At 36.1% G+C, this 12,327-nt stretch overlaps 5 protein-coding genes across 5 annotated transcripts; all 5 read left to right on the forward strand.

The window, feature by feature from the left end:
- Positions 1–1,598: 1,598 nt before the first annotated feature.
- On the forward strand, positions 1,599–3,468 carry GCK72_008166 (uncharacterized protein; the record flags this gene model as incomplete). Its single annotated transcript, XM_053726676.1, has 4 exons — positions 1,599–1,643; positions 1,859–2,089; positions 2,499–2,736; positions 2,783–3,468. 4 exons carry the CDS (start codon positions 1,599–1,601, stop codon positions 3,466–3,468), a joined length of 1,200 nt encoding a protein of 399 aa, XP_053586253.1.
- Positions 3,469–4,807: 1,339 nt separating this feature from the next.
- Positions 4,808–7,603, forward strand: GCK72_008167 (uncharacterized protein; the record flags this gene model as incomplete). Its single annotated transcript, XM_003102115.2, has 5 exons — positions 4,808–4,895; positions 4,941–5,375; positions 5,468–5,554; positions 7,160–7,423; positions 7,470–7,603. 5 exons carry the CDS (start codon positions 4,808–4,810, stop codon positions 7,601–7,603), a joined length of 1,008 nt encoding a protein of 335 aa, XP_003102163.2.
- Positions 7,604–8,359: 756 nt separating this feature from the next.
- On the forward strand, positions 8,360–9,185 carry GCK72_008168 (uncharacterized protein; the record flags this gene model as incomplete). Its single annotated transcript, XM_003102052.2, has 3 exons — positions 8,360–8,461; positions 8,507–8,593; positions 9,057–9,185. 3 exons carry the CDS (start codon positions 8,360–8,362, stop codon positions 9,183–9,185), a joined length of 318 nt encoding a protein of 105 aa, XP_003102100.2.
- A 161-nt stretch (positions 9,186–9,346) lies between these two features.
- Positions 9,347–9,726, forward strand: GCK72_008169 (uncharacterized protein; the record flags this gene model as incomplete). Its single annotated transcript, XM_053726677.1, has 2 exons — positions 9,347–9,485; positions 9,593–9,726. 2 exons carry the CDS (start codon positions 9,347–9,349, stop codon positions 9,724–9,726), a joined length of 273 nt encoding a protein of 90 aa, XP_053586254.1.
- A 1,334-nt stretch (positions 9,727–11,060) lies between these two features.
- Positions 11,061–11,939, forward strand: GCK72_008170 (uncharacterized protein; the record flags this gene model as incomplete). Its single annotated transcript, XM_003102053.1, has 3 exons — positions 11,061–11,142; positions 11,245–11,736; positions 11,815–11,939. 3 exons carry the CDS (start codon positions 11,061–11,063, stop codon positions 11,937–11,939), a joined length of 699 nt encoding a protein of 232 aa, XP_003102101.1.
- Positions 11,940–12,327: the final 388 nt, after the last annotated feature.

The following is a 12,327-nucleotide window of genomic DNA, read 5'->3' on the forward strand; positions in this document are numbered from 1 at the left end:
GGGTTTTCTTAAGTGTGAATCACGGGAAGATGGGAATTATAAGGGGTAGGGTACAGTAAGCAAACTGAAACAAGGAAAATATAAATCTGACAAGGAACCTCAAACACCTGGAAGTTTGGAACTCGATGAAACTTTGCTGGAAGGTTGCAAGAACAGCTCCAATAGTGTATTGACACAAATAATTGGAACACGCTCGACTCTTTGCTCCGAGTTATGGGCTCTAAAAGTTTGGCTCAGATTTAACACACGAACTTTTCCACACTTGCAACGGGTCGGGCCGATTTGAAAACGTTCTCCGGCCCGGATTTCAGTACAAAAATTGATGATTTCGACATTAAAAATTGTTTTTTGTATTTTCTGCAAATAATCTGAATTTTCGACTATGCTTTCAAGTTTCGATAGAATCCGAATGTAAAATGGATTTCTCACACTTGCCAAGGCCCGGACCGTGCCGGGCCATGTCAGCAAAATTGAAGCCCGCCCGGATAATTGGCGCCAAAATTCAAAATTCAAATTCAATCGAATTTTTTGAAATTTAAAATGCACATTTTCGCATAAAATACGAATTTTCGACCATGATTCAGAATTAGAAGAAATTCTGAAAAATCATGAAAAAGGTTAATTTTTTCGATAAAAAATTGAAAAAATTTCAGGAAATTGGTTTTTTAATGAAAAAGTTGTGAACATTTTTTGTATTCGGGCCGGGTCGAGGACTTCTCCACAGTTCCCAAAATGTCACTGCATTCCCTTCCTCTAGTTTTAGACTGGCCCCTGTTCTGTACTCATTTTATCATAAAATATCATAAGTTTAAGTTTGGGAAAAATGTTTGTTTTTAACGAAACTCTGTTTTTCTTGTGATAGCTGTAGCTTTAATACCAATGAGCTTTTTTCATCTGAAGTTATTTAAAAATACATTTTCGATGTGAAATTCAATTCTTAACTTTCTAAGTCATTTGGTGCCGAATAGTTTTACTTAAAAACTCAATTCGTCCAAGTTTTCATTCTGTTTACATTCATTTCTTTCTCTCCATTTGAAAAATCAAAATAGATAAGAAGAAGGAGAGAGTAGGGATGTCAGACCACCAAAACAATAGTACTGGATTGAAGAGACGCAGATAGAAGAAGAGAGACTGAGGGAAACTTCTATTCGAAAGAGTTGTTGTTTTCACTTTTCTTTCTCGTTTCTGCCACTTTTTTTCTCGTTTAAACCCGACATTTTCCTTTACCATTTTAAACACATGCAAGATTTTTAAATTCTGGAAACTTCCCAGGGGTGCGAGGCGTAAGGTCCGCAACGAAAAGTTTTGAATTTACCTCCCGAGTGGCGTTGCGTTTTTTTATTGAAAGATACACGCTAAAGTTAAATTTAGCACTCAAGTCCTTTTTTGGCATCATGCAAGCCGCTGTGCGAAGGAGCGCGTTTACGCGGTCTTGCGTTTCGCATCCCTGTGAAACTGTCTTGAATTCAAATCTTTTCGTTCAACTTTTCTTTCAAATCTTTTCGTCCAGTTGTTAAAATAGATTTAAGAAAAAGACGTTTGAATTCAGCATTAGTTTTTTTTTCATTCTTATTTTCCAGCCCGCAAATAAATAAAACATGGAAGAACCTTCTCGAAGAAGAGATTTTAAAAAATCAGCGTCGGTAAGTGATTATGTTTTATTAGAAAGTTACATTTCGTTCAACTGCGCTCCACCAAAATGCGCTTCTCTCAACTTCACACAAAAGTTTTTCGGTTTCGGTAGAGCGCGGTTGTAAGAAGCGAGTCGTGTTAATATTATTTGTGAATTTCGGGTCAGTTTTTAGTCAGTTTAAAAGTCATACATCTTATTATTTCAAAAATTCACTGAACATTTTAGGCCGGAACCACAAAAGGAGGAATTACCGGAGGTGTCGCTGGAGCGGCAAAGAACGCTGCACAATACATAATAAAACAAGGCGGAACTCGCTGGTATAATGGAGTGAATATATTTGATAAAACCGTCAGAAATGCAAAAGGATATCCGAAATGGTTTGCTAGAATTGATATGCCGACGGTCAAAAATCCACAGGCGCACATTAATGTCAACAAAGCAGTTACTGGGCTAAAGGTATTTTTTAATTGTAAAACAGAAACAACTCTCAAGCTCCCCTTATAAATTTCGACCTTTTTCAGTTAATTGCAGTTGTTTCATAATTAAAAAACGTGAAAATTTAGTAAAAGTTGGAAAGCAAAGTTTTTTGAGTGAAAAAATTCAAAAAATAAATTTTTTTTCAATATCCTGATTTTCAATTGTAACAATTTTGATAGATATAATATGCATTTTTCCTGCACTTTGCAACGAATTCTGACCGATTTACGCAAAGTGTTCAAGATACGCAAAAACATTTCAACACTTTATTTTGTTTTAATGAGCGTTGCTCAACACTTTTGATTCAACAAATCGTAGGGTCCAATTCAAAAATAAAACAGAGGTATATTCACCTATAAACGTTACTCTACATCATATTAACGTCCAGGACCCTCACATGGCTATATCAACAACCACTGCTCAAAACGCTGCAACAGCTGGAACAGTTTTGAACTTTCTGAACAAGGCGGCTCCGGTACTTACTGTAATGGCAGTAGCTTATGATGGATATCAGATTGGGAAGAATGCGATGGATGATAGAGAGAAAGGATCAACCAGGAATACCACGAAAAAAGTGGTGACCACGGCGGCGACATGGGGTGGTGGATATGGTGGGGCTGCTACAGGTAGAAACTCACTGATATATTTTCTTTACTGATGTTTATTTTCCAGGTGGAGCCATCGGAACTTCGCTGTTTCCCGGAGTAGGAACCCTCATTGGTGCAATAATCGGTGGAGTAGCGGGAGGAATTGGTGGAAACGTGGCTAGCAATGCGGTTGCAGACGCTGCCATGGACAAACTGGAGTACGATATTTGTTACCCGAAATGCACAATTTGTCGGAGAATTTTTGAGTGCCGAAAATTCGAAACAGGAGCCAGAAGTATCTGTGATAAATGCAGTGAGAAGTGTAGTTGGTGTGGAACGATGAAGTCGGATGATTCGGAATCGGACGCCCTAGAGACTGTAAATCTGGAAGAGGGCATGGTTAAGCTGTGCAGTACGTGTTTGGAAGTTTTGAAGAAAGAAGTTCTAGCGGAACTTGAAAAAACGGGGAAACCGAAACCCGAATCTTCAGAATTCTGGAATTGTAAACGATGTGGATATGACATGAAGTCAGACTTTTTCAAAACTTCAGAAGAACATTTGATACTCTGCAAGACTTGTCGGGATAACGATGCAAATGATATTCTTGAGCAGAAGACCAGGGATTCTGATAATCTCAACCCGAACTGCGTTACAATAAGAAAAGAAATGAATACATGTAAATGGTGTGACGAAGATTTTCTGTGGACAGAGGCTGACGGTGCGAAGGATTTCTGTCCTGAGTGTGAGGAGAAGAGACCGAAAAAGAAATAATACTGTTCTCTGTTTTGTTTTGTTTTTGTATTCGGAAATTATTTTATCTGTTAATATAGAATTAAAATTTCGTATAGCCAATAAACATTCTCTGAAAAAAAACTGCAGCATTTTTAGAGGCATCATCCGGATCAGGGCTGTGCGAAAAAAAAGTTTCCGAAAAATTTTCGAAAAACTTTTTTTTCGAAATCTTGGTACCGAAAAAACCGAAAAACTTATTTTTTTTCGAAAACTTCGGGCCGAAAGAAATCGAAAAACGTTTTTTTTCGAAAAATTTTGACCGAAAAAACCGAAAAATTCGAAAAAAAAAGTTTCCAGAAAACTGTCTGAAAAATGTGTTTTTCGGGGCCAAAAATCTTGAATTTGTGTGAAAACTGTGTGTATTTCGAAGAAAGACTGATAGAAACCTGTTTTTGAGTACAGAATTTCAGGAAAAATCTAAAAATCACTATTTTTGTAACTTAAATTTTGAAATTTCAGGAGAAATTTCCAAAATTTTTCGAACGTTTTTTTCGAAAATTATCCGAAAATTTTTCGTCCGAAAAACTTTTTCGAAAAGTTTAGACCGAAAAATTTTTCGCCGTAAAATTTTTCGGAAAATTTGGCCCGAAAAATTTTTCGCCTCAAAATTTTTCGAAAACCACCGAAAAAACCGAAAAAATTTTTCGTCCGAAAAATTTTTCGCACAGCCCTGATCCGGATACACAAACACAGCTTCCATAAAATAGAAAAATGTTTCTTTTCTCCTCAACCACTTGCATCTCTCACACTTTTCCATGTATCTCTGTGTCTCTTTTGTTGATAAAACAGCGATGAGCAAGATCTCGTCGTATAACATCTTTATAAAGGGTCTCTGTTCACCATCTTACTTTTAGAATGTTTTCTTTTTTATATATTCATGGCATGTAAAACTGTACTTTAATACAGTCTTCTCCTTATTCGCGAACTGCGGAAAATGTTTTTTAAACATATTGTTTTCCCAGTCTTCTACATTTCTCCCATTTTTGACAGTCATTTTCCCATTTTTTTACATACGCATGTCGAAAAATGCAGAATAGAAGATAAGGTCAACGCTAAACAGAGATCTATTGATTCCCCCTTGCAATTAAGACTTTAAAACATTATACCCTCCGTTTTAAACTGTCTACATTACCTCGCTTTCTACCTTTCTTGTCCCTTCTCATTTTTCACTCAAAATTGCTTTGTGAGGAACATTTTCAAGTATGCTGTATCTCGTTTTTTGGAGACATTTAATTAAATCTGTAAAAAAGAAATTTCTCGACGATCGTGAATAAGGAAAAACGTAAGCAAATACAATTTTACTTGTCCCATTACAGAAATGGATCAAAAACACATTCGCTGGATTTCTAGCGCTTTATCAATTCTGGTTCTTTTTTGGATAGTGCCAGTTATTTTGGGAAATAAAGGTTTGCCTGAGAATTTCCACCCGGCAGGAAAAAATTCATTTTCAGATATAATGATAAACTCGTTTATTTGTGGAGCAGTTGGATGTTTGATGAACTGGTATCTGTTTTCAGTACAAGTTGGTGGAAGCCGCCCATCAAATATTGTCAATGTATTCAGTAAGACACGGAGGGGCTTTCGTGGAAATAATGAATGGTTTGCGAGAGTTGATAGCTCTCATGGGAAGGTGAACTACCATCATATTAATGTGAATTCGAGAATCACTGGTGTGCCAGATCCACATATTTCATTACCAGGATGGGAGACTGGACTTGCAACAATAATAGCAAGATTCTTGAAGTGTATTCAAAATAATGTGGTGCTTGTAACGTTACTTCTACTCATTGCTATTTTTTTGAAACACAAGAATAATCAGCCAAAAGAAGGATGGTACCGCGAGATGTTATCGATTGGTGTTGGAGGTTTCTCTAGCTCTTGGTTAGGTTAGTTTCAAGTTTTTTAAACGAACGAATCACTTCCATCTTTTGAAGAACGTTTTTGTTGGAAACGGAAATAAAATTCTCTGTATTTTCAGGAGGTAAAATTGGAACATTCATTTTCCCAGGAATTGGAACTCTAGTGGGCACAATTTACGGCGGAGTAATTGGTGGAGGAGTTGTTGGTACATTATATCATTTCTGTTTTTGATAATCCTTTAAAACTTATATATAATGTACTGTTATTTAACAAAAATAATGAATATTTGCTGTTTTTATCAGACCTGTTTCAAATGTTCAGTGAAAGTATTTTTTGACCGTGAGAATTGGCTCTTCTTCTCAGTATTACAAATAAAACGTTCGGATCCTCTATCATTTGCCTTCTATTTCTCTCAGAATTTTTCTATCTTCTTCTCCTCTTTCTGAGTCTCATGTTTTCGTATACCCACTAGCAAGGCAACGTTGCATTCAGTTTTTTTTTTGTTTCGATTCTTTTTATTTTATAAATTGGATTATTTTATAAATATTCCAGATGGTCGAGAACAGAAATAGAAAACGGAATCGAAAGAGGGACAATGCTTTCAAAGAAAAAATTTATGAGGTAATCGGTTTTAATACATAACATTTTTTGGTTTACGTTGGCAAAAAAAAAACCGTAAACACAACTATTTTTAGAAAAGAAAAAAATGATCCAATGAAATAGTTCAACTTTTTGTGAGTTTTGGTAGGACGCATAATTAAACAACAGTGTGAGGCGTAAGGTCCGCAAATGTGAATTTTTCGTTGTGTGCGCGTTGCGGTTTTTATTGAAATGTCCCAATATACACAAAATCTGAATTGGGAACTCGGTCAAGTTTTTTTGGCACTGTACCAACCGTTGTGCGACGGAACTGGTTTCCGGGACCTTACGCCTTGCACTTCTGTGCCCCCTAATTTATTATTACACAAAAGAGCATCGAGATGAACGAGAACGAGAAATCTGAAGGAACCGATCCCCAATCGCACAGAAAACCAAAACAAAGAGCAAGAAAGAGAAATGCTCCCAGAAAAGAGATTAGGAAGGTACGAAAGCTGACCTGAAATAGTGTGTACATACATAGTAATCAATTTAGAAAACGTCTACCGGCAGAAAACGCAGGCATAATACTAATTATGCGGAGGATGACGAAAATACCGATCTCTGGAGTTTTTTCAGTGTTTCACAGGTTTGTATTTTAATAAATTTTTTAACAGAGATTAAATAGTGATAACAGATAAAAAATACTGTAAATTAAAAAAATTTAAATTCTCAAATTTTCCACGATCCCAAAATTTTCGATGGGATGCAAGCGTCACCTAAAGATATTATAAATTCACAGTCCGCCGGCGGGGTGTGTTAAAGGCGCATGGAACTTTCTCGGATGGCTCGTAGTTGAAATGGATGAAAACCGTAATAAAAATTTTTAAAACCGTAGCAGAGTAAGGTTTTCCACCTATTTTAACTACGAGATCCATCCGAGCAAATTCCATGCGCCTTTAACACAACCCGGCGGCAGACTGTGAATTCATAATATAGCATTTTTTAATATATGTACAAAGTCCGACTATTCCAATCTCCATTTTTAATTAAGAAACTTTCAGGAAAAAGAAACGTACAATCCGAAAAAAGCAGCTGTTGAATACAGTAATACAAAATGGCTCATCTTTTATCACTGTCTAATTATCATAAATGTTATTATTTGGAAAACCCAATTTAAAGAAATTGGTGAGTGTAGCGTTGAATTAGAACTGACAACGTTCCCGCATTTCAGAATTTCTGCGATCTTTGAACACTGGTCTCCTTGTCGCTTTTTGTGTTATGGAATGGAGATCTAAATTTTCCAAAAAAGGAACAAAAAAGAACAACGATGATTATTCGTGGTTGTTGTGGTTACTCAACGCATTAGTCGACTTTGCGGAAATAAAAGAGATTCCAACGGATGAAGAAGGGCGAGTTGTATTGTTTTTAGCCAGACTTTTTGTGTATATCATGGCATATTTTGGAGTTCAAGTGGCAACATTTGAGAAACAATTAAGTATGTTTGAACATAAAGTTAAAATCACAAAATTTTTGCTCTTCAGATTGGAGCGAGAGCGGTGGTGGAGTCATTGGCGCTACTATCGGTCTGGTTCTATGGGAAACCTTCTGCAAACTTTTTGAAATGACTTTTACTCAATTACCATCTATCTCAAACTCTACGATGACTCTTCAATAATCATTGTTTATTCTGAATTTAAATCAATAGCTTGAAAGTTTTGCTTGTGATATATAATTTCAAAATGTTCAATTTCTTTATTGAAATAAACTTTAACAAAAATCATGAATTGTATAGAACTTTCACAGCTCGTAAATGTCACACGACATTCTTTCAAGAGTATGTGAATGGGGGTATTATAACACATTCGAACTTTGAATATTGCTTTGCCCGTTTGCCTCGAGGCTAGAAACAAACATGAAGAACTATATTTTATTTAAACATTTTCTCTACCAAAACTGAAATTTCCAAGACTAGAACAACCGGCATCTTCCAAATTGAAACGTTTCCCTTTTTCAATAGTTTTTCTCGAGTTTCAGCTATTTCGAAATCTCTGACATTCCTTGGAATCATTTGTTTTGTTTCCCAGTCATAACCTATCTCTTTCTAAGCTCTCACAAATCAATTCTCATATTTTCTAAGAATTTCGCCACTTGCCACCATCATAAATCCTCAAGATAATATGCTTCTTAATGGTCTTTTGAGCCATGCTATTGTTTTAAAACACGAAGCGTTCGTTTAATGGAGAGCCATTTATCAAAACGTGCGGCTCCTCCATTATTTCCCTCAGAAACGCCCCCTCTTTTATTTTTTGGCATAGTGGTTCCTTTGTTCCCTTACACTCAGGAATGCGGGCTTTATTTTGATTACCATTCCAGTTTCTTTCGTTTCATCTAGGCAAGTGCTTTTAGCCTCTCTGTTTCAATTCATTTCCAGATGGTCAAAATCAAATCAGGCTCGGGTCGCAAAATTGGGTTAATCTGGAACATGCAACACGAGGAAGCCAAAAAGAATGCGTTCAGAAAAGAGAAAATAAAGGTTTGAAGCTCACAGTGCATATTTTATGATCTTAAAGTTTTTCAGAAGATTCCAAGTCAGAAGAATATGGATCACAAAGGAGACGATCAGGGTGCATTATGGTGGACTTTCTATGAAAAGGACGGATTCCAGGTTAGTTGGACTTTCTTATGTGATTTTGATTTATAAAACTATAGCTTCTAAGAAATTTTTAATCCTTATGCATTATTTACTATACTTCCAAAGTTTGTATCGCTAAGAAGACATATTTACTACATTAAACCTACCTTTCCTAATACAACTAAACCTGGTGCTCAATATTTACCCACCGGTTATTAAATCGTTCAAATTCATTGCCTCCTGTCACTTTTCTAACTTACTTCTACTAAACCTTGATAAATATCCTCATAACTACTAAGACGCCTTTTATTGACCTATTTCTGCATTGTGTCAGTGGCAATATGTCCTTCATTACAACTTGTTTTTCTTCTTAAAATCACATATCAGTTTCCGTTAGTATACACGCAATTTTTTTGTGGCGTTTGTCAATTGCACAACTGGCTTATAATAATATGTTTTAAAGATCTTTAAAACATAATATTTGTTGCATTTTTAGGAGGAGACAGATAGCAACCAGGAAAAGAAGGAAGCAAAGTGGTGTTATCTGAAATGGGTCATTTTCCATTGCTGTCTAGTCGCATTCTGTTATGGAGCTTGGCTTACCGACTTCAAAGAAATTAGTTAGTCGAGAAAACCTAAAATTTGTAAGACAGTATTCCAGAATTCCTCCGAGTTCTCATGATTGGCCTGCTCATGGCTGGTGCAGCGAACGAGTTTGATTCTGAGACGAAAAGAAATACAGGAGAAAAGAATAGATATTTCTACCGTTTATTGTTTTTTTGCAACATGTTCATTGATGTCTGCGAGATGAGAGGATTGCAAGAAGGCACTCTGGGCCATTTTGTTAACACTCTCATGTCGAAAGTCTTTGTGTATGGAATGGCAAATCTCGGCGTGTTTGTGGCAATGCTGCAGAAGCAATCAAGTAAGTTTTAAAGATTCTTTTTTTAAATCATTATATTTCTTTCTCAAACTCAAAAAAGACAGTTAACAAACGCTGTAGTGTACGTTTCCAATTATTATTATTTTCAGAGTGGAGCACAGGAACCACAGGAAGTTATGGCGCTCTTGCTGGATTGGTTATCTGGGAAACCATCTGGAAGATTTCAAATTCTATCCCAATGGAAGATTTCCCGACTTCTCGTTTGGTCATGCCTCGCCCATAATTTTTATTTGATTTTTATTTTCTGTTAGTCATGCGTACTAGTTGAAGACCCTTAGGTACTTAGGTATTCAGTTCGAACTCTGGGGGTCTTGATGATTTGCTTGCTTTTGGTACGAACATAAATTGAACGAATATAAAATGTTAATCGTCCTGAATTTGATTTCCAAAACGAAAAAGATCTTTGTGGGAATATGGGTTCAATCAAAGTCAATGAGATTAAAGAAGGTATAGTTAAAGAAGAGACGGATCAAAAATGAATCTCGTCACTAATGGAAGAGTACAATGTCTTCCATATAAAATGTATATCTGAAACTCCTGAGACAACTCACATCATTTGTCTGCTGAAAGACTCTCTTGAAAAGAAAGTCTCTAATCTCATCGAAAAGAATAAAGATAATTCTAATTTTGAGGCAAAAATTTAGGTAAATTTTTTCTTATTAGTTTTGAGAACAAAAACCGTAGTTTTAATTTTCCATATTCGTTGAGTATTGGTTTTTTTTGTTACGTAACCCAAAGATTTTAAAAACGAGCTCTATTTGTGATCAGTATTATCCATAAAAAATACTTCGTGGGGAAAATTGTTTTACTATGACACATTCTCAAAGTTTGACATTTTCAACTGAAAAGGGCTTTCATTTTGGGCGGTACTGTATGTACCTCTTGACTCCTTATTTTTGTCTTGTATCCATGAGTGTTGAACACGTTACATAACCGGAAAGGAATAGCGATCATCAAAATTCGTTTTACCTTCATTTTGTAAAGATAGTTTCAATCATTCTAGAAGACTTTAAAAAATTTGTTCAAAATTGGACCATAGTGAAACCGCACAGTGATATATATCTTTGAAACATTACCCCTCCCTTCTTACTCTAACAACAGAAAATTCCTCGTCCTTTCTAAGTCTCTTCACCAGCGCTTCTTTTGAAGGTCACCTCTCTCTTTTTCTGTTTTTTCTTTCCCTATCTCCGCCTCTCGAACGAGAATAAACATGAGCAAATCGACGTTGTCTAAACAGCTCAGCGCTAGAAACAAAGATAAAAAGGTTTTTGGTTTATTTTCTTAACCATGAACCTTGATTCCTTCGATGTCTTTGTTTTCGAAATTGTTCTTATTTCTATTAAGCCAGGGTTCAAAGAATAGTAAGACCTCGCCTTCCTTTTTTGCAGGAGTCAACTGAGTAGCCAACTCTTATAAAGAAAATTTCCCTCACAATCAGCTTTTCTATTTTCCGCTCCCCAATAGACCTTCATTTTTATCGTTCTCTTTGTATTTTTCATCTTTTCGTTTTCTAGTATATCCAGTTGTCTAGGATCTCATATTTATAATTTTCAGACTATGCGGAACATACTGACCTTCCTGATTTTTGCCCTGGTGATCAATTTACACAGTGCGGCTGCTGAAGATTCTCAGGAGAAAGGTAAATTTCTTCTTGTTTGTTCAGATTTAAATAATCAAAGGAAGAGATCGTGTCCTTGAAAATCGGGAGTTTAATAATTTTTGTCAGAACTTTTTAATTCAGACAACAATGGGATTACAAAACACCAAAACATCCAGTTTTCCTCTCCTCATCGTAATATGGCATCTGGAGCAATTGTTGGTGGAAGCATGAACGCTGCACGCTATGCGATTGAAAACGGTGGAAGAGCTTCAAATATTGTCAATGTATTCGACAAGGCAGCCGTGAGCTCTCTTGGAAATCCAAAGTGGTACGCTAGAGTTGATATGCCACACGCCAACGTGCCATACCATCATATTAATGTGAACAAAGCAATTACTGGACTCAAGGATCCCCATATTCGAATTTCCGGAGCAACTGCACATGCCGCTGGTGCTGCTGGGAAAGTATTGAATGCCGTAAACAAAGTTGCGCCAGCCGCACTGATTGCGTCTGTTATTTTAGATGCTGTCGAAATAGCGGACGATTATAATAAGGGAAGAACTGAGGAAGTGCAAAGGAAGGTCATATCTAAAACATCATCATATTTTGGAGGAGCCTACGGAGCAACCGCTGGTGAGAATTAAACTTTAGATCGTATTTTCCTTTAAACCCATTCTCAACAACACGTTATGTTTAATTAAACAATTCCAGGAGCTGCATACGGATCAGCGATCTTTCCGGGTGTTGGAACATTGATTGGTGGAGTGGTTGGAGGTTTATTCGGTGGAGTTTTTGGAGGAATCGGAGGAGACGTCGTTGCTGAAATGATTAGATAATGAACAAGTATAAAATGGTTCCTCTTATTTTGTTGTGCCTCTCCCCCTTTCTACGAGATTTTTTTCCTATTTGCTTTACTGTGTGCTTTATCAGGTGTTTTCAAAAGTAACAAAAAATAAATTGGGTTCACATAGAATGTCTTGTTGGAATGCAACTTTTACCTATAATTATTTCATGCAGCATAAAATAAGGTGAGAATTATCAAATACTGAATTTGACTAAAGCAACAATTGAGTTCCGCAAACTTGTCAAATTTCGGCCAAGGTACCTTTTTTTATCCATTTTTTCAAATTTTGATAAAATTTTACATTAAAAACCCAATTCCTTGACATTGTAAAAAAATTTCAAAAAATTTTTAAATTTCGTTCAAGGCGAAGTGCGTAAAAT

Source organism: Caenorhabditis remanei, chromosome III (assembly GCF_010183535.1).
Source record: "Caenorhabditis remanei strain PX506 chromosome III, whole genome shotgun sequence".
Classification (NCBI taxonomy): Eukaryota; Metazoa; Nematoda; class Chromadorea; order Rhabditida; family Rhabditidae; genus Caenorhabditis; species Caenorhabditis remanei.